General features: G+C 36.0%; 2 protein-coding genes across 4 annotated transcripts in view; both read left to right on the forward strand.

The window, feature by feature from the left end:
• The window catches only part of LOC123874534, a 275,616-nt gene that overhangs the window by 55,761 nt on the left and 198,796 nt on the right, over positions 1-21,059 (forward strand). Inside the window, exon 2 of the mRNA XM_045919955.1 lies at positions 2,165-2,199. The gene's annotated coding sequence lies outside the window, so the exon portion shown is untranslated. The remainder of the gene's footprint in view (positions 1-2,164; positions 2,200-21,059) is intronic.
• On the forward strand, positions 18,096-21,059 carry LOC123874533. 3 transcript variants are annotated; one of them, XM_045919951.1, is made up of 8 exons: positions 18,098-18,366; positions 18,463-18,572; positions 18,658-18,892; positions 19,443-19,514; positions 19,595-19,663; positions 19,744-19,800; positions 20,158-20,227; positions 20,884-20,920. In XM_045919951.1, the coding sequence occupies exons 1-7, from the start codon at positions 18,301-18,303 to the stop codon at positions 20,218-20,220; spliced, it is 672 nt and encodes a 223-aa protein (XP_045775907.1). In that variant the 5' UTR covers positions 18,098-18,300; the 3' UTR covers positions 20,221-20,227; positions 20,884-20,920. The 3 variants fall into 3 exon arrangements, with proteins under 3 accessions (XP_045775906.1, XP_045775907.1, XP_045775908.1); XM_045919952.1 differs by lacking the exon at positions 19,744-19,800; XM_045919950.1 differs by lacking the exons at positions 19,744-19,800; positions 20,158-20,227 and having other exon boundaries at positions 18,096-18,366; positions 20,884-21,059.

The following is a 21,059-nucleotide window of genomic DNA, read 5'->3' on the forward strand; positions in this document are numbered from 1 at the left end:
AGTTGTGTTTTTCTCCCAATGCACTGATATCTCCGAGATTTCTGAACCGATTTGCGTATTTGTTTTTAATCGATAGAGGAACTTTGCGACATTGTTCCATAAAAAATTTGGATTCCAACTCCTCAATCCTGATGCTGCAGGGGATCTGGCCAATACACGCGGGTGAAGCTGCGGGCATCATGTAGTTTATTTAATAAAAGGGTTGTATTTCGCAATTTCCTCAGTTAAAACTGACCGTGTACCACTATACTGAATTACTAATCATTATTTCAGTTATGCAAACCTTGCAAATACAATTGAAGCACGGTGGTCTTATATTGATAGTAGCTGTGACAGTAGGTGGCGTAGGTAGTATATGCAGCATAGGTACAGGTCCTGACATACATATACTATTCAGTGTCGTCGGTCGTCTAGACGCCGGTCGCCAATTTATGGGGGGTTTATGGCCCACGCGTGGCGAATGTCGTATCGAGAAATTTGCGCAGAATCTAAAATGAGTATAGAAGTGGTATAGTTACACGGGAAAAGAAAGAAACGTGCCGGCAAAGTTTTTTTATCTTTTTTTTAATTTCACATGGTTAAAAATTATTTCAACATCGCGATCAACTCATCGCCAGCTCACTACTGAGAACAGGTCTCCTCTCAAAGTGAAAACTTACTATCCGCCACGCAAGCTAAGTGCAGATTGGCAGACTTTACACTTTTGAGAACATTGCGGGAACTCTCGAGCATGCGGGTTTCTTGCTGTTTCTTGTTATTGGATGTTTTCCTTCATCGTTAAAGCAAGTGATATTTAATTGCTTGAAAGTCTTAAAACGCACATTACTACGAAAGGTATTGGGTGCTTGAAATCGAAAACCGAACCTTTCGTATAGGAGGCGGACGTTTTAACGACTAGGCTATTACGGCTCTAAAATAATAAATCGAATAGTACATATATCATTGCAAAGTTTTTTGGTACCTATTCTTAACAAAACATATTACTTTGTTGATGTCCAAATGAGTGTCTCGGCTAATGTAACCTTTTATTAAACAATAATAAAAAATAAATGCTTTTACAATAATTGGTCAGACGTACAAAGGCACTTACCTATTTATGCTTTCAAAAGATATGAAAGTCAAGAATGATTCAGGATTCTAGCGCTATCTAGTCTCTTAAAAAATTTTTGTACCTAAATTGTTTTGTAGAAATCGGTGACACTCATGAACTGATTTGAATATCTGTGACTGTGCGAGACTAAAGACTTATAGAATCTAAGTTATTGATTTTGAATTTTAAGCGAAAACCCCCAATAAGTTTACCTTTTAACAATTCACGAGAGGGCGCTCGAAGCATGTAAAATTATTGCAACTTGTTTACTTAGTACCTTAGTACTTACTTAAGTAACTTAGTGTTGCAACTTTCCTACTATACGAGTACTTTATATAGTTTATTGAATCAATCAATCAATTATTATTAGCCTGTTTGCCTCCACCGCTGGACATAGGCCTTCCTAGCATGCCAACACGCACAATCCACCCATTTCCTGTTATCTTCTTAAGGTTGCCAGACCAGCGGGTTGAAGGTCGTCCAGCACTGCGCTTGCTGATACGCGGTATCTACTCCAGAACACGTCTGCCCCAGTGGCCATCAGTTCTGCGGCAGACGTGGCCTGCCCACTGCCACTTCAGCTGGCTAATTCATTGAGCCATGTCGGTCACTCTGGTTCTCCTACGGATTTCCTCGTTACGGATTTTGTCTCTCAGAGATATCGCTAACATAGCATGTTGAGCGACTTTGAACTTGTAGACAAGGCTAACTGTCAGTGTCCACGCTTCTTCGCCATGGAGTGTAGGACAACTTTAGGCTTTGGGGTATATCGACGAATTATTGAATATTTTACCGAATTATCGACTTTACTACCAAAAACTTACAATGAAATCACTATACGAATGAAAAATCTAACTCCAGAAGGTCTAAAGCGCCGGGAAAATCACGTCTCTTACGCGTTTCGTCGAAATGATTTCTGCGATTTATTTATCTTCTAAGCAAAGTAAGGAAAACTAAAGTATGCCTTTTTACATACCTAAGTAATTAATCGTATCGTTCCCATCGTATCCGATGACAAATTACTTAAAATTTTTGGAAAAGAAAGTTAATATTTTTATTTTCTTATTTTTTCAGATCAACGCCAGGTGAAATGAAGGAAAGAATATTCAGTGAGTTATGGTTACAAGTTTATTTTTAATAAAAAATATAATAATAAATATCTATTTACCTACCTAGTACACGTATGCACAGACATAATGTTGCATAGAAAATAGACTACAAAACTATTTTAAAATATAATAAATAACACTTCATTATTCAAAAGCTAATTCATCGCTGAAAAGAAATGCATGAAATAAACCAAAAAATTCAAATTAAACATTATAACTATCCTCACTTTTCAGCCAACGCGGTTGGAAAATATATTATAGATATTTAAACCTTATTTACCGGACAGAAAGGACGAAACAAGAAATTCATAAACTATAAAAATAGACATTTGGCTACTTTTTGCCATAATATTATTACCATCCTACTCTATGATTACACTAAATCTAAAACTACGACTAAGGATTCTAGTCAGGAGGGTCACTTATAACAAGGTTTTTAAAAGTAGGTAGTTTTTATTTCATAGTAACGAACATCTAGATAATACACCTATAGGGCATTAAACCAGTGCCGCCAATTTTGCAGCTCTAGGGCTTCATAGATAAGAAGAAGTGTGAAAATTCTGTGATTAAATCGATGTACGATGCTGGTACAAAGAAAAAGTCAGTTCAACTATTAACTGCTTGATTAGACTGTTGTTTGATTAATAAAGTGTTACATCACAATTTTGAAAAGGACAAGTTTTAAATAGCCACTCTGAAAACTAAATCTCTTTGTGAAAATCCCATAACATATTTTTTCCTATTCGTAACAAATGGGTCTCTTTGATCGCATACATACCTTTTGGATCGTCTTAACGTAATAAAAATAAAGGTGATTATGGCTCAGCAAACTGATGTCATAGATTGTAAATCGCTAAGCTTATCTAGCTAATGAGGCACTTTGGTTTAACAAATTGCCGATAAATTATAATTTATATTAAAATATATTTTTTTCGTCAGACGGTTTTAGAATTTTGTGCAGGTTTTTTTCCACTATTAGTAGAGTTGGTGACAAGTTAATTTAATTGACTCACGCTGAGTTCCAAACAAGTTCAAAAATGATTAAACTAATTTAACCATGGGACTCCATAGAATTCTTGTGATTAAATTTAGTTTAATCTCCACTTCAATTTTTGAATTTGTTTCGAACAAGCGTTCATAGTATCAAGAATGATTAGGTTAGGTATGTAAGTGATTAAAGGGTTAACTGAAACTAAATCCATACTAATATTATAAATGCGAAAGTGTGTCTGTCTGTCTGTCTACTAACTTTTCACGGCCCAACACTTTAATCGATTCTGACGAAATTTGGTACAGGGTTAGCTTATATCCCGGGAACGGACATATCTTACTTTTTATCCCGGAAAATCAACGAGTTCTCACGGGATTTCTAAAAACCCATCCGCTCAACCGATTTGTATATTTAGTACCGAGGCAGCTTGCGTCCCTATTATTGACATAGGCAACATTTTATCCCAGAAAATCAAACAGTTCCCACGGGATCTTATAAACCTAAATCCACGCGGACGAAGTCGCGGGCATCCTCTAATAGCAGGTATTTAAATTAAACTTTGAGAACATCATGGAGAACACACGGGCATGCAGGCCCACGATGTTTTCCTTCATCGTCAAAACAAGTGAATCTCACTTGATTTGACGATGCCGAGATTAAAGCCGCATAGTGCATACCTATTATACGTATAGCGTATAACTGAGTAGGCTTCTGCGGTAGTGGAGCGGTGGAGCGGTGCGGGAGGTGACAGTTGTCACATGGTTGACGAATCACTGACCTCTCGCGCGTGTCCGTGAACTTAGCAGAGCATAATATGCCAGAAGATCACACTAATATTATAAAGGCGAAAGTTTGTATGTGTGTGTGTGTGTATGTTTGTTACTCTTTCACGCAATAACTACTGAATGGATTTGGCTGAAATTTGGAATGGAGATAGATAATATCCTGGATTCGCACATAGGCTACTTTTTATCCGGAAAATCAAAGAGTTCCTACGGGATTTTAAAAAACCGAAATCCACGCGGGCGAAGCCGCGGGCATCTTCTGGTCAAAAATAAAAAGGAGTTCCCTTCGCATGCAGAAGAGTTCTATAGTTCCTGTTACTTTTAAAGATAGTTCTGAGGCGTCACGTCAGCACCCCTCCCGCACCGCAACACTAGGTACCGCAGGAGTCTACTCAGTTAATATGCGATGCCTGTACAACGCAGATTACACCCACATAGTTCGCATAAATATCATAATAGCCATTAACAGGGCTCTCTTCGTCACTCGCTTCATACAATCGTAGTTCCAATTTCATTTGAATATCAAGCAACCAAAGTCCATGTAATTTTGCCGACATATTCTAGAAACTCATATCTGTGTCTGTGGTGTTTTAGATTTTTCTATAAATATGTAGTTTTAAAATTACAGGGGCTCAAAGATTTGTATGTGAATTTTTAAGACCGCGTAACTTTGAAACCTAATATTTTAACAGAAATCTGGAAAACCACAGACACAGATATTAGTTTCTAGAATATGTCTGCAAAATTTCATGCACTTCGGTTGCTTAATATTTAAATTAAATTGGAACTACGTTAGTATGAAGCGAGTGACGGAGAGACCCTCTTAAGAGTTATTTCATTTTAAAATAATTTAAATAAGTAATATTTCCCTGGCGCCAGCCGATCGATAAGAATTGATTATCGAGATTAAATCAAAACAAGATCTGTTATTATCTTCACATCAATAATATTATTATGCTTAATAGGTGTTAGATCTTTATTATGACTAGGTTTACCTATTAGATATCGGAGAATAATGAACATTATTATAATATTGTAATGACATGTCATAATTATTATAAATAGGTATTTCATTTTGCCCGTGAAATAAATAAAACTAACAAGTGAGGATGCACTTCAAAGTTACTACTTTTAACCGATAAATACAGTTATAAATGCCCTAGAATTTGACTGACTCAACTAAATTTTTCTTAGACTTTCACAAGTTATTCTAGGTATATGTCTAGTTAATAAATCTAGCACTTCCATCTTCTACTATTTATTTTGGATGTGTAGTAACCACAAATCACCGTAAAAATGGGCGGACATGTGCCACTATTTTTAAAATACGCTTAAATCGCAATTAAAACTTCACAAACAAAGAAATCTAAATATACAGCCAATATAACTAGAACTAGTGGATACCAAGTTTCTCCCATCTCCTCATTAACGTCAGCACCAGCGGGACAGAAATACACCAAAACACTCATAGAATGGTGATCCTTTGACACAATTCTTCGTAACCAACACCAAGTTATATTTACACTTTATAAAAAGCTGCGTCATTCGATTTTCAACACTATTTCTTTAGCTGTAAGTGCTAAACAGGATTTTATGGTGACTTAAGTTCTTGACATGCATAGAAGTTGAATTTCAGTAATGTGCGCTGAGGCAGGGCTCAGATTCTCGTAAAGTTAACGAATCCCCACAGGAATGCTTTTGGAGTTTAATAGAGTGACAATCCATTGATGAGATCGCCTGAGAAATATTTATTATTCTTAACAGTTCAAATATTATTTGAAAAAATGCTTTTAAAACACTCAAAAGCCATATTGATACCAGATTTTGTCTCGTATCATAATTTTTCAGAGTGGACCATAAAAAATAATTGCGACCAATTCATTCCCACTTCTTTAAAAATTAAAAGTTTTGAGGGAAATTACAGCTTCAAATATACCTAACGCTGCTGTTAGTTCTTTCGTTTAAAGACTTTAGTAGTAGTTTTTATGATAAACTAGCAGATGCCCGCGATCTCGTCTGTGGGATTCAGGTTTTTAAAAATCCCGTGGGAGCTCTTTAATTTTCCGGTATAAAAAAAATCCTCCCCGGGATATAAGCTAACTCTGTACCTTTCATTAATATCGGTTTAACGGATGGGACGTGAAAAACTAGCTGACTAACGGACAGACACACTTTCATATTTAAAATTATATTATTAGCTTGGATTACTAGAGTATGGATTTTTAAGTTACCTTATAATTATTATGGTCACCCTACAAATAAAATGCGATACATATCCCATAATTCGCCGGCGACGAACCGCAAAGCTACGCCTCTCTCCCACTAAACGACAAAGAATTTTAATTCTCATAGACACGGCGCGTTAAATATATCGTTCGTGATATTTTGCGTTATTCTTCACTAGAAAGCTCTAAATGATTGTGTAATACTTGGATTAGAACGACCCACAAGTCACGAAGAAGATTAAAAACACAAGCGCGCCTGGTCAAAGAAGCATTTCTCGGGTTAGTATTTTAATCCACTGTATACATAAATTTTCTCAAACGAGTTGTTTAGAACGGTTGACTAAATAAATATTTTGAGTTATAATTGGACGCACAAGTCTGATATTTCTTTTATTTGTATTAAATAATCCACATCCATACTAATATGTATTATAAAATGCGAAAGTGTTCTGTTTGTCTTCTTTAAGATAGCTAAGTATTTTTATTTATTTCATTATTATTTAGATATAAGTTACTGTCATTGACTACAATCTCACCTGGTGATGATGCAATCTAAGATAGAAGCGGGCTAACGGGAAGGGATATGGCATTTTTTATTCTTGCTTTGGCTTTGGTTTAGGCATCGTAAAGGCCTTTACGTAAAACACACGACAGCTTTTACGTAAAACCATTGAAATAGACCAAATATTCCCAATTGTATCTGTTCACACGTAAAAAAGGGTTGACGTGTGAACATATGCCTGGGAATACATTCGTTCTATTTGGACGCTTTTTTAACGGACGTTAAAAAGCTCTCGTGTAAATAAAGCCAAGTCGCTTGGCGGCACGGCTTTCTCGGTAGGGTGGTAAATAGCCACGGCCGAAGCCTTCCACCAGACAAAAATAATTTTAATCATCATCATGTAGATGTAGAAAGTTAGTTTACCAAGTCCGCATGATATGCATTTCGTCTTGTTACATGAACGTAAATTACCTCACAGACAGGGGCAGGTTATCTCGAGCGAATTGATTTTATCTGATTTCTGATTGTACCGACGCGATCACTGCCACCTACCTCCGCAGTCATTGAGTTCACATAAATAATATCATGTTTCCGGAACAAATTGATTTATTCAAATTTTATTTATATTTAAATTGTTTCAAAAGATAATTGTTAAAGAGATTGTTTTTTGAGGTTTTTTTTTTTAATTTATAGACTAGCGCTTGGCTGCAATCAGACCTGCTAGCAAGTGATGATGCAGCCTAAGATGGAGCGCGCTTGCCTAGAAGTTGCCTACTCACTCTTGACTTGAAGGTACCCATATTAAAAGTGGAAGGGAAAACTGATGCCGGAAGGGCGTTCTATATCCTAGCGGTTCGGATAATGGACCGCAGGCGTAACTTTGCGGAATTCCATGATATACAAGGAACTACAAGCTTGATTTGCAATAATCGGCTAAAACAGACAAATCTGTATGGTACAACGTGCAGCGTGCGATATACATCGCCCGCTTTCCACACAAAAGAAGCAGGAAAAGCAAGCAATACACGCCATCAATACACAACCACAACACTCGACGTACGTTTTCACTACGACATCCTTTTTGTACCTCCATTTTAAGTTTTCTTTTTTGTAACCTGTCATTTTGTGTTTTGTGGTCCAATAAAGTATATACTACATACATCGCGGCTCCTCTGTGTATGGTGTTATAATGCAGACTAGTATTATTGTTTGTTTTGGCTAATTACCACCCTACCGCCTTGTTAGATACAAGTCAGCCCTTGACTGCAGTCTCACCTGGTGGTTATTATCATTTACCAGACAATACTAGCACTAACCTATCCTAGAGAAATCAAACCCAAATTAAACTTATTTTAAAGAAAAGACTGACTAAGACATGAAAAGAAATGCAGCTTACTCTAACATTCTTGCATAATTAGAGCTTGTTTATGAGTTTCATCTAAGTTGTTACTATTACTAGTCGTAAATCAGAAGATACCATCATGTTAAAAGTTTTATTTGACTCATTTGTATTAATAGCCACTATGTTTCCTAATGGCGTGTCTCGTGTTTTATGTGTTGTCCCCTAATTATTATGTAACATTAGGGCTTTATCGAGATTTTTTAAGAGAAATGGAAACAGTAGCAAATTATGTCATCTGATAGCTTCAGAACAATTTATAATAAACATAAACATGTTTTTAGTCTCTAGTAATATTGTTTTGTTTAACATTCTGTCGTTTTTCATTAAATGTTATGATTTAAGACATCTATTTTTCTGATCAAATGCCTGGCCGAAGACAATTTCGAAGATGTGTTTAAACACTTTCAAACCAAAAAGTTCCTAAGCAAGTGTAATGTTTAACAAACAACTCGATCTTAGCACATCCATAAATTCCACTTAATAATCGATACCTATTGAGATATCAGGATTTCGGGCGAGCAGCCCACTTGAAGGAAGTTGGACTTTATCTCCCAAATCATTATTGACTACATTTACTTATGCAAATTGATCGTTTTCGTCTTATTTATCATTTGTTAAAGCTTTAGTAGCTCTGTCTTCACAACCTAATTCAGTCTCTTCCCCTTTGAAATTGGTTTCACTTTTGCATTGTTTGAGTCCATTTGAATGTGGTCTTGAATCTCAGGGCGATCTCACACGTCGTGATCTCGAAGGTACACGGTAATCATAAATCGAGGCCCAATAGTTAACTCCTGTAGCCCTAAGGCCTGTGAATGAACCCTCAAAGTGGTCGCCCAAACAATTTCGTTGTGTTCTTTTGCATTTTCCACGTAATCTTTACTCTCTTTTGAAGAAGAATTTGCAAATATTTAATTTAAATGATTTATCTCGGACAGTTTTTGAAATACACTTGTTATTTTGGGTCGGACTTTTATCGGGCATAATTTTGATTGCTGTTATGTACTGCAGGCATTTTAGCCACTTTTAGCTCTACATTTTGCACCACTTTATCATTGCTTTTGGCAGGTCAATATAATAAAATTATTGTGCAACATTTAAATTATGAAGTACTAGCCGATGCCCGCGACTTCGCCCGCGTGGATTTAGGTTTTTCGAAATCCCGTGAAATCCCGTGGGAACTCTTTGATTTTCAAAAGTTAATATGGTTGCTGTATGGCGCCGTTTTCAAATGTGAAAAAGTATTTTCAATCCGATTTTTGGCGGGGCATTTAATTTTTTTAATTACACTTGTCTATTGTCATTTTTGGAGTGCATAAAAGAGCAATCAGTTTTCAAATTCATAGTTTTGAAGCCACAACTTTTGACTTGCGAAAAAATCTAAAAACTTTACCTCCTTTCCCATATAATTACGAGTAAGTAAGTACCCAAAAGTTCTAATTGGTGACCTAAAAGCACAGTAACATAGAAGTACTAAGCTATATTAGCATTCAGTAATAGAAATTCCCGCTAGAATAGCTATAAGCCGGTGTGGGTTTACAATAATTATGAATGATCTTAAAATGGTAGAGATAATATGATTGCTAAGCCCATAAAGGTGAACAAGCAACGGGCCAGAATAATTTCCTGCCTAATGTATTATGGCATGCGTTTATCATTTGTGTTTTATGATAAGGTTCGAAACACACAACACTACTGCGGCTACTGGCATAGTATGAATAAGTATATTTTACCGTTTCTCTAAAAGATTTATAAACTAACTAGCTGATGCCCGCGACTTCGTTCGCGTGGATGTAGGTTTCTTAAAATTCCCGTGGGAACTCTTTGATTTTCCGGGATAAAAAGTAGCCTATGTGCTAATCCAGGGTATAATCTATCTTCATTCTAAATTTCAGCCCAATCCGTCCAGTAGTTTTTGCATGAAGGAGTAACAAACATACACACACACACACACACACACACACACACACACATATACAAACTTTCTCCTTTATAATATTAAGTGTGATTGCTGATGCCCGCGACTTCGTCCACGTGGGGTACACAAATTTCGAATTACTATTTTACCCCCTTAGGCGTTGAATTTCCAAAAACCCTGTCTTAGGGGATTTCTACGTCATAATAGCTATCTGCATCGCACAGATCGATCCATCCAATGTACACTGTACAGTATGAAAAAACTGTAACACTAAAATGCGTAATCTAATACCACCAGTTAGGACGTTATGTAAAAGTATCCAATTAACAACAAATGATCCATAAAAATCGATCAAGTCCGAGTCGGACTCGCACACGAGTACACCACAGCACTCCGTACCATCGTACAAGAAATGACCCTTTTTATTTTTATTTTTAATTTTCCAAGAGTCCAGTTGGCACCTTTCTATAATCACTAATTCTAAAAAAACCAGCCAAGTGCAAGTCTGCCTTGCGCACCGAGGGTTCCGTACTTCAGAAAAAAACTATGATAGAGCATTTGTTTTATTTTTCCTGTAAAATATACGTATATGAGGGGAGGGTACGGTATTTTCTTCGACATTTTGCACGATAAATCAAAAATAATTATGTAAATAAAATCAAATAAAAAGCTGTTTTAGAATACACAGGTTATGCTCTTTCATAATGTGACTTCCCACTTGGTACAATTGTCTTTGAAAATTAAAAAATACGAATTATTTGTTCACATTTAATTTTTTTTTGTGTCATAAAACCACAAATTATCGGGTTTCGGATTTTTCCCCTTACACCTACATGCCTGCCAAATTTCGTGATTCTAGGTCATCTGGAAGTACCCTGTAGGTTTCTTGACAGACACAACAGACAGACAGACAGCGAAGTGATCCTATAAGGGTTCCTTTTTCCTTTTTGGTTTGGATAGGAAACCCTAAAAATAGTTTTTAATTAAACCAAAATGAATGTCAGTTCGTTGACTTTAAAACTAGTGTTGTACCAATTTGTGTGACATGGTTCGCCGAGGCGGGTTTATCGTACTCGTAAAATCGTCGTAAAATCCGACACTATGAGATATGTTGGCTGCATCGCCATTTTATATGAAAATGATAGATAGCTGGTGTGTAGCATGTTAATCTTGTGACTCGGGCCTTTTGTATTTTGATTCATTTCAGTGGTTTTATTATGTATCGATAAAATGTTCACTTTTAGGGTTCCGTACCTCAAAAGGAGAAACGGAACCCTTATATGATCACTTTGTTGTCTGTCTGTCTGTCCGTCTGTCGTGTCTGCCATGAAACCAATAGGGTACTTCCCGTTGACCTATAATTATATTTGGCAGGTAGGTAGGTAGTAGCTAGCCGAAGTGCTGTGATCTTGTGGTTACAATATCACAAAAAAATGTATTTCAATTTTCAAAGTAAGATAACTATATCTTTTCATATTTATAGGCTTTACTTGACTTGACTTGTCTTACATTTTAAAACAGATTTTTTATTTATTTTTAAGGATAATAGTTTTTGTTTTATCGTGCAAAATGTCGGAAAAAATACCCGAGTACGGAACCATCGGTGCTCGAGTCTGACTCGCACTTGGCTGGTTTTTTACATTCACATACAAGTTGATCCTTGACTGCAATTTTATCATCTGGTCTGGTCTGGTGCGAGGCTTTGGCCGTGGCTAGTTACCATTCTACCGGCAAAGCCACGCCGCCAAGTGGTAGTTCCGGTAGGAATTACGATGCCGTGTAGAAACCAAAGGAGTATGTGTTTAATGAAAACTGTCATACCCCTTCCAGGTTAGCCCGCTTCCGTCTTAGACTGCATTATCACTTACCACCAGGTGAGATCGCAGTCCAGAGCTAACTTGAGTATCAGAATCAATAAATAAAACATTTACAATAACTACAGCTTCTTAAAATCTTATCTATATTCCATCTGGAATAATTACAAAAAAACTATTAACAATAAACCAAACTGCCATTAGATTATTAAATAGCTTTTAAAGTAGACAAGGTCGTAAAATAAAAGCCAATAAACTAGAAACACATAAATATAAAATCGATACATATAAAACACCTAACCCAATGTGTTTTACATAAAGAGAGCTTGCCCTTTCTATACTTTAGACTTGAAGAGTGTTCTCAAACTTCACATTCTTGTTCAATCTTTAAAAAAATCGAAATCGATTTATTTCATGTAAGAGAACTATTGTCTTCTATGCTATGACTATGACTCTGCCACCGGTTCGGAATGAAGATTCTACTGAGAAGAGTTGGTAAGAAACTCAGCAATTGCTTTTTAAAATCATAAAAAGTTACAAATAACAATACAAAAACACCATACTGTGGGCAACTGAAAGCTCAGCCTAGTGACTAGTTAGTTTGGGCCAATTCGCATTGGGCCAGCGTGACCGACTATGACCTAAGTCCTTCTCATTCTGAGAGGATATTCGTGCTCTGTAGTGGGCCGGCGATAAGTTTTCACTAAGAAATTGTATTATAGCCTCCTCTTAATAAGTAAGCTACTAAGTTTGTTACTTGTGCACTCTACACATAACGCTGAAAAGCTAGGAACGTATTTATGATAATTATATTGTTAGCCCGTACTGTCCCAGTGCTGGGCAAAGGCCTCCCTTTCTTCCTTCCACCTGTCTCTGTCTAGGAATATTTGAGGCCAGCCCGGCATATAGGCATCGAGTTCGTTTTGGGAACGTATTAGGCCAGAATAATATAATAGGTAAAAAATCTAGGTGTATGAGACGGCTCTCTCCGTCACTCGTTTCATACAATCGTAGTTCCAATTTCATTTATAAAGCAACCAAAGTCCATGAAATTTTGCAGACATATTCTAGAAACTAATATCTATGTCTGTAGTTTTCCAGATTTCTGTTAAAATATTCGGTTTCAAAGTTACGCGGTCTTAAAAATTTTCATACAAATCTTTGAGCCCCTGTAATTTTTAGAAAAATCTAAAACACCATAGACACAGATATTAGTTTCTAGAATATGTCTGCAAAATTTCATGGACTTTGGTTGCTTAATATTCAAATGAAATTGGAACTACGATTGTATGAAACGAGTGACGGAGAGAGCCCTGTTAAAATAAAAAGCAATGATAATGTCTAGAAAAAGATGCCTACTCACTCTTGATTTGAAGGACGTATTTAGGATATAATTTATGTTACAAGAAACACGGATACCAAAACGGCATCCAGTTTAGCCCGCTTCAGTCTTTAGACTCTATCATCACTTAACATCACATGAGGTTGCAGTTACGGCCTGAGTAGACAAAACTCATATAAAACACATTGAAATTAAAATTAATATTAATTTAGTAAGATCATATAAATGTTTATGTTTGCTTATCTTTAAAATTTATCAAAATAATATGAAAAATAACACTGATAATAATCATAAAATTTAACACTCTATTAAGTTATTAAATGGTCGTTTAGTTGGAGAAGGTCGTAAAATAAAAACCCATAAAGCAGAGAGCATAAAATCGACGGATAGGTACGTATAAAATACCCGCTCATAAGAAATAACAAACTACTTTAGACAATTTTAATTATTTATTTGAGTAACCACTTTTCTTAATTTTTCCACAATCTAATTAAGCATGAAGTATGTTCATTTTTATTACCTTAAACTTATAGTACCTATTTGGTGCAAATAATCACACTAATATTATAAAATTTTTGTGTATGTGTGTGTGTGTATGTTTGTTACTCCTTCATGCAAAAACTACTAGACGGATTTGGCGGAACTATGGAATGGAGATAGATAATATCCTGGATTAGCACATAGGCTACTTTTTATCCCGGAAAGTCAAAGAGTTCCCACGGGATTTCGAAAAACCTGATTCCACGCGGGCGAAGTCGCGGGCATCGGCTAGTAAGATAATATCACTAAGCCACTCATTATTATAAATGCAAAAATGTGTTTGTTTGTTGGTTTTTCCTTCAATCATGCTGCAACGGAGCAACGTATTAAAGTGTTTTTTTTTGTACTGCAAACACACCCTTACATTTTAGGGAATGGTCATAACATCACAATCATAGTGCACCCTTTTCACTTCTATACAATTGTGCAAGAGAGAGCGCCATAAGTTAGCTCTATTCAGTGAACCATCATGTCAAATAAGTAGGTATAGTTTGATTTGCTAAGTAGGTATCAAGTAGGCTACGAGACGTGAAAAAGCGATGATAGCTTAGTGGATAAGACTATTTGGGAGTCCGGGGGTTCAATCTTTTTGGAGTCATACGTGTATTTTAAGAAATCAAATGTCTACTTTAACGGTGACATTTCAGCGAATAAACCATTATTTATTTATTATTTATTTATTTAAGTAAAAATCGTGAGGAAACCTGCACACCTGAGACTTCTCCATAATGTTCTCAAAAGTGTGTAAAGACTGTCAATCTGCACTTGGCCATTCGGACTATGGCCAAGACCGTTCTCATTCTGAGAGGACCCGTGCTCTGTAGTGAGCCGGTGATGGGTCTATCATGAGGCGACGTGCCTCGGCTCTGGCTGTGTGCGTCGCGCCTATTGTGCGATCCGCATTAAAGGTCAGTTTCATTTCTGCTTTCCCACATTAAAGTTCCAAGCGTCGCTAAAGTGCCATAAAACAGTACTAACATAATTTAGTAGCGGGCGATGTATTAAAAAACTTGCCAAGTACGTTCATGCTTACGTTGTGAGCGGTTCCGTATGTTCGCAGAAGTTTAAACTTGAAGATATCATATCCTATTGTTGGTGCTAAAAAACATCAAAAATAAAACTCAAAACATTAGTATAGCCGTAAGTATAGCCGTAACAACCCATACTTACAATGGAAATCACTTTCGATATTTTAAACGTTAAAAGAGAGTGATAATTCGCCTTGTTCCTTATAAACAGTTTAACTCTACTCTCAATGAAGTATTATTGAATTTCTTTTTAACGTATTTGTCCACGGAACCCTAAACCGGACATTTCCCTTTTGTCGTAAATCAATCGGACGAGCCGTAAACATGTCTGCCAGTTCCAATCTGTTGTTCTTGTTCAACGCGGAAAAAACGCCCTTCGGAAATTAATTGTTTTTTGACTCACTCAATTTGCTGAAGATAATAATTGAGGCTTCGTCTCAATCGATGGACATCTGGACATAGGTCTCTTGATAGGATTGTCTCTCTCAATTTCATAGAATCCAAAGAACAGCACCAGCTCAAATTGGTGTGACTAGTGCCACCTAGTGCTTTGAGATTGATAATACAGTGAAACCTGTTTAACTGTGCTCTGATACTAAATGGATTCTGAGCCTATAAGTCTTAAGTTCTGTTGCAGTTATTCATTTGCACATGTTTAGTATTTTTGATCAATAAAAAAGTTGAAAACTAAAACCCGACTGCGATCGTCTTAATAAACGCTGAAATATTAAGTATAATAAAATTGTTTTTCTGTCGCTTGGTATATTTTAATGTTATAGTGCCTTTACATTTATGAACTCAAAATTTTCTCCTCTTTCATTTGACACCCCACTCGATACAATAGCAAAAAAATAATTTTGGAGACCCCTACTTTTTTTCATGTACTTATTTTTTCGTATAAAAATCGGTCCAGTAGTTTAGGCGCTACGGTGGAACACACAGAATCTGGATACAAATATACACGCATACATTCATAGACTGCTAAAATCATAACCCTTCCTTTTGGCTTTGCCGCAGTCGGGTAAAAAACCATGCAACAATCTAAGCGACAATATAATTATATTATGCGATGACTCCACTATCGCTAATAATACAAAACCACTCATTATCATCAAGGAAGTCCCGCCGCATTCCAGCCGCATTCAACCGCGCGCGATAACTTGCAATAAAACGCGCGTAAAAAAAATCAAGGATTTTACGACTGTCCAATGATGTTCCATGTAAACACGAGGACAGATTAAGCAGTAAAATAGTAACTTTAGTGTTAACACGGCTTTGTGGTATATGTTTGTGAATGATATTTCTTTTTTTATAGTTTTGTTCGTTGCATCTACATTCTTTTCGTTTAAAAAACTACGCAATATGCGACATCTAAGCGACAGTAATGTTATATTATGCAACGGCTCCACTATCGCTATCATAACAAAAACACTCATTAACATCAAGGAAGTCCCGCGAGATTCCAACCGCATACAACCGCGCGCGATAACTCGCGATGAAACGCGCGTAAAAAGAAGTAAAGGATTTTACGACTCTTCAATGATGTTCGATGTAAACTCGACGACAGATAAGCAGTAAAACACTAACTTTAGTGTTAACACGGTGTATCTGTGAATGGCACTTTTGAGTGAACAGTGTTTCATTCAAAAAGAAAACATCGGGAAAGCCACACTGGTGTATAATTGAGAAATGTTCGCAATAGGGATTAAAATAACTAAGGAGTTCCCACGGATTTTTCACAAAAAACCTAAATCCACGTGAACTAAGTCGTGGGTATCATCTAGATTCTAGTGAGTAATTAATAATAATCCATAACCTCGAGACTAATATTATGAATGCGAAAGTGTGTCTGTCTGTCTGCTAGCTATTCACGTCCCAACAGTCGAACCGATTTTTATCCTGAAGAAGTACATAGGTTACTTTTTATCCCGGAAAATCAAAGAGTTACCACGGGGTTCTTAAAGGCCCTTAACCAATTTATATGAAATTTGATGCAGAGGTAGCTTGCATCGCAGAAATTGACATAGGTAACTTTTTACCCCGGAAAATCAAAGAATTCCCACGGGATTAAAAAAAAAAAACAAATTCTAAGTTGACGAAGTCCGGGCATCATCTAGAAATAAAGTACGGTAGGCATACAGTTCCGTTTTGAGTTAATCCGATAAGAAAACAATGTGTTGAAATGAATTTTAATATTGCAAGGGTTTCTGTGAACTAGACACGAACGGCATTGGAAATATGTTATATGTTTGCATTATATTGCTTGGGCCATTAGATTATACTACATTATATAATATCTAAAATATTAAAAAAAACGGCCAAGCGTGAGTCAGACTCGCGCACCGGGGGTTCCGTACTCGGGTATTTTTTCCGACATTTTGCACGATAAATCAAAACTATTATGCATAAAAATAAATAAAAATATGTTTTGGAATGTACAGGTAAAGCTTTTTCATATGATACCCGACTTGCTATAGTTATCATACTTTGAAAATTGAAACACATTTTAATTTTTTTTTAATAATGTAACCACAAATTCACGGTTTTCAGATTTATTCCTTTACTTGTGTTATAAGACCTACCTAGCTACCAAATTTCATGGTTCTAGGTCAACGGGAAGTACCCTATAGGTTTCTTGCTGGTTCTTCTCGGTAGGAAAGGCATTCCGAACCTATGGTAGATGCTTTTGACGATTCAAAAGAACTTGTAAAGTCTAATTGAATAAAAATATTTTGAATTTTGAATTTTTTTTGAATTTTAGACACAACGGACGGACGGACAGACAGACAGACAGATAACAAAGTGATCCTATAAGGGTTCCGTTTTTTTTTTTGAGGTACGGGACCCTAAAAACCTTTCAAATAGTCACTTTAACAGAATTTTGAGAAGGTAGCTACTCGTGTTGATTTAGAAAGCAAAATACCTTATTAAAACATTATTTTAAAAAATTAATCAAAAAATTGTTAGTAAGGATATTTAACAATCTATACAAATACATATAATAAATTTGTAGAAAAGTGGTGTCTGTACAATGGAAATATATAAAAAAAAGTAGCAGGGGTTGTTATTATATTGATGCCGAACCCGAAATTGTAATTAATTTTTTTGGTCTGTTTGTCTGTTTGTCTGTGTGTTTGTGCACGCTAATATCAGAAACGGCTTATTCGATTTAGATACGGTTTTCACTAATATATTGTAGTAAGCTTCACTTAACATTAACAGTCTTATTCATAAAAATCCCTTATTATAGGTTTAAATCGTTCATTAGCTAAAATACTCATTAGGCCTATTAAACGTTTCATAACTTTCTTTTTTCATAAAGGTTCAATAAACCTCTCACAGCTAAATTCTCGCTATAGGCTAGTTTCGCTTTATTATGTTGTCGTTCTGATGAATTCATAGACAAAATGCCAAAAATACTGGGCTCATGCTGGGCTCTGTGACAAAAAGTGACGCATGTGTGACATTTGTATACGTCAAAAGTGTCAACTGTCAGGAGGATAGGTTGGATCATTTGGATATTATCGTTCGGAGTTTTGTTTATAACTTAATTAAAAATGGAAACAGGAAGAAAAGTGGCTAAAAAGCGAGAAAGAAGTGAGAATTGGTTAAGTGAAGACAAGGTTAGTACCTACAGCAGTTCTCTACAATCTACACAAGTGTGTATTCGGTGTACTTCCTTTTTTTATATATATTTACGTGTTTATTTCTTTCCGTAGTATTTATTAATGGAGTTGGTCAGGGAGAGGGTGGCTGTGATTGAAAACAAAAACACGGACACTAACACTAATTCCAAAAAGCAGGCAGCGTGGGCAGATTTGTTAAATAGGTATCTAATTATGGTGTTGTTAAAATCAATACAATGCATTATACTTGTAAATAAACATTACATGTCATAATATTATTGTTCACAGTTTTAACAGTATGTGTAAGGGGAGCAAACGTATCCTTCCACAGCTAAAATCACAATGGGGCATCATTAAGATGCACGAAAAACGATTAAAATCATTAGAGCGGAAGCAAATCATTGCTACAGGTGGCGGCCCACCGCCACAGTTGGACCCTCTAAAGAGTGAAGACATCAGTGCATGGCTTCCCAATGAATTTGTGATCGACACAAATGAATTTGATTCTGATCAAATCAATCAGGTGAATGTTTTACAATATATTGTGTAGGTTTATGATCTGAACATTGGTGACAAGGGTCTTTTCATGTTAATGAAGTAACTTATAAGTCTCGTTGTTGTGAGAGATATTATACATCTTTATTATTATGTCTTAGTTGCTAGTTCATGTACTTAATACAACTTAATTAGGATATTATTTGTTATCAAATAGTTTTCTAGTGTTTCAGTCTGTACTCTCACATCCATATATCATCATCATCATAATCAACCCATCGCTGACTCACTACAGAGCATGGATCTCCTCTCAGGGTTTGGCCATAGACTACCACGTTGGCCAAGTGCACAATGGCAGACTTCACACATCTTTGAGGACATTATGGAGAACTCTCAAGCATGCAGGTTTCCTCATGATGTCAAGTGATATTTAATTATTTAAAATGCACATAACTCTGAAAAGTTAGGTGTGTGTCTGTGATTGAACCCCTGACTCTGATTAGGAGGTGGACGTCCTAACCACTATCACAGGCTATCACAGTACTTTATCCATATATATGAGTAATATATAATTTCAGGTCAAGGTTGGAGGGCTGTCACCAGATGAAATCATCTTAGAGGTACATCAGGAGGATGGAATTACAGAAGAGGTAAATTAATATTTAACAACATGGGTTGATCAATGAATTTTGATAGTCATCCCAATTTAATAACACTTTTATTGCTTCAGGTCCTACCTCATACTACTCCTCCTACTAATCATGAGATGAGCAAAATAAATCAAGAAAATGAGAACAAGGTCATAATGACCTCATATCAAATGCTGCACAAGTACCTACAGGTTCATCAACTTCACCTAACACACTTTTATTGCTTCAGATCCTACCTATAACTAATGAGAATGACCAGCGGAAAAAAGAAGGAAATGAGAACAAGGTAAATATTGAATGCTGCCCAAGTACCTACAGGTTAATCAACTTCACCAAAAATTCTACGCTGCAGGTGCAGCTTTTTCCACAATTTTTTCCTTGGCAACCGGTTTCTTCCTTTTTCCATCCCCTAAACTTGGCAACTGGTTAGTACTTCATAGCCTTTTTACCACTGAGCACTCATAAAAATAATTATATTACATTAGAACAATAAATAACCAAACCTCAACTACAGTAATTAAATTACATACTATGAGGATGGTTTTATCATGTATTCATTAATTTGTATTTGATAAAAATTTGAATATGTAAGTCTTTCCTATGCCAATGAGTTGATTTTAATAAGTAATAATTATTATTCTAGGTTGAGTCTGCACTGACCAATCGTTTAATAAGAAAAAAGAAGAATAAAAAAAAAAGAAAATGAGAACAAGGTAAAACAAATATTCAAAAGCATCAAGGTAGTGGCAGCAGCCTTTGAATTTGAAATGTTTCAGAAATAGTGCTTTTATATCCATCTAGACCTAAAATTGATGGGGAATTTGAACATAAAACATCTTTTGACTTCAAAGCACACATTTTTTTTTTTGTTAATGTACAAATCCATCCATACTATATATCACACTTAATATTATAAAGCAGAAAGTTTGTATGTGTGTGTGTGTATGTTTGTTACTCCTTCACGCAAAAACTACTGGACGGATTGGACTGAAATTTAGAATGGAGATAGATTATACCCTGGATTAGCACATAGGCTACTTTTTATCCCGGAAAATCAAAGAGTTCCCACGGGAATTTTAAAAAACCTACATCCACGCGAACGAAGTCGCGGGCATCAGCTAGTAATTTTATAAATGCGAAAGTGTGTCTGTCTATCTGTTACCTTTTCATGGCCCAACAGTTGAACCGATTCTGACGAAATTTGGTACAGGGTCAGCTTATATCCCGGGGACGGACATAGGCTACTTTTATCCTGGAAAATCAAACAGTTCCCACGGGATCATTAAAAACCTAAATCAAGCGGACGAAGTCGCGGGCATCCTCTAGTAGTAAGTATAAGTAAATACCTATAATATTTTGTATATTACAGACATCTGCTGCTGCAAATGCCATCGCAAGCGTGGAAATCGATTGCAGGAGGGAGCTCCACAGAGCTCAAATGGATAATGAGAAAAGGATAGCTCGAAATTTAGATTTAGAAGAAATTTTGATTAAAAAAAAAATTGAATATTATGAAAAAAATAAATAAAATGCTTTAAAATAACA

This window comes from Maniola jurtina, chromosome 18, assembly GCF_905333055.1.
Source record: "Maniola jurtina chromosome 18, ilManJurt1.1, whole genome shotgun sequence".
NCBI lineage: Eukaryota > Metazoa > Arthropoda > Insecta > Lepidoptera > Nymphalidae > Maniola > Maniola jurtina.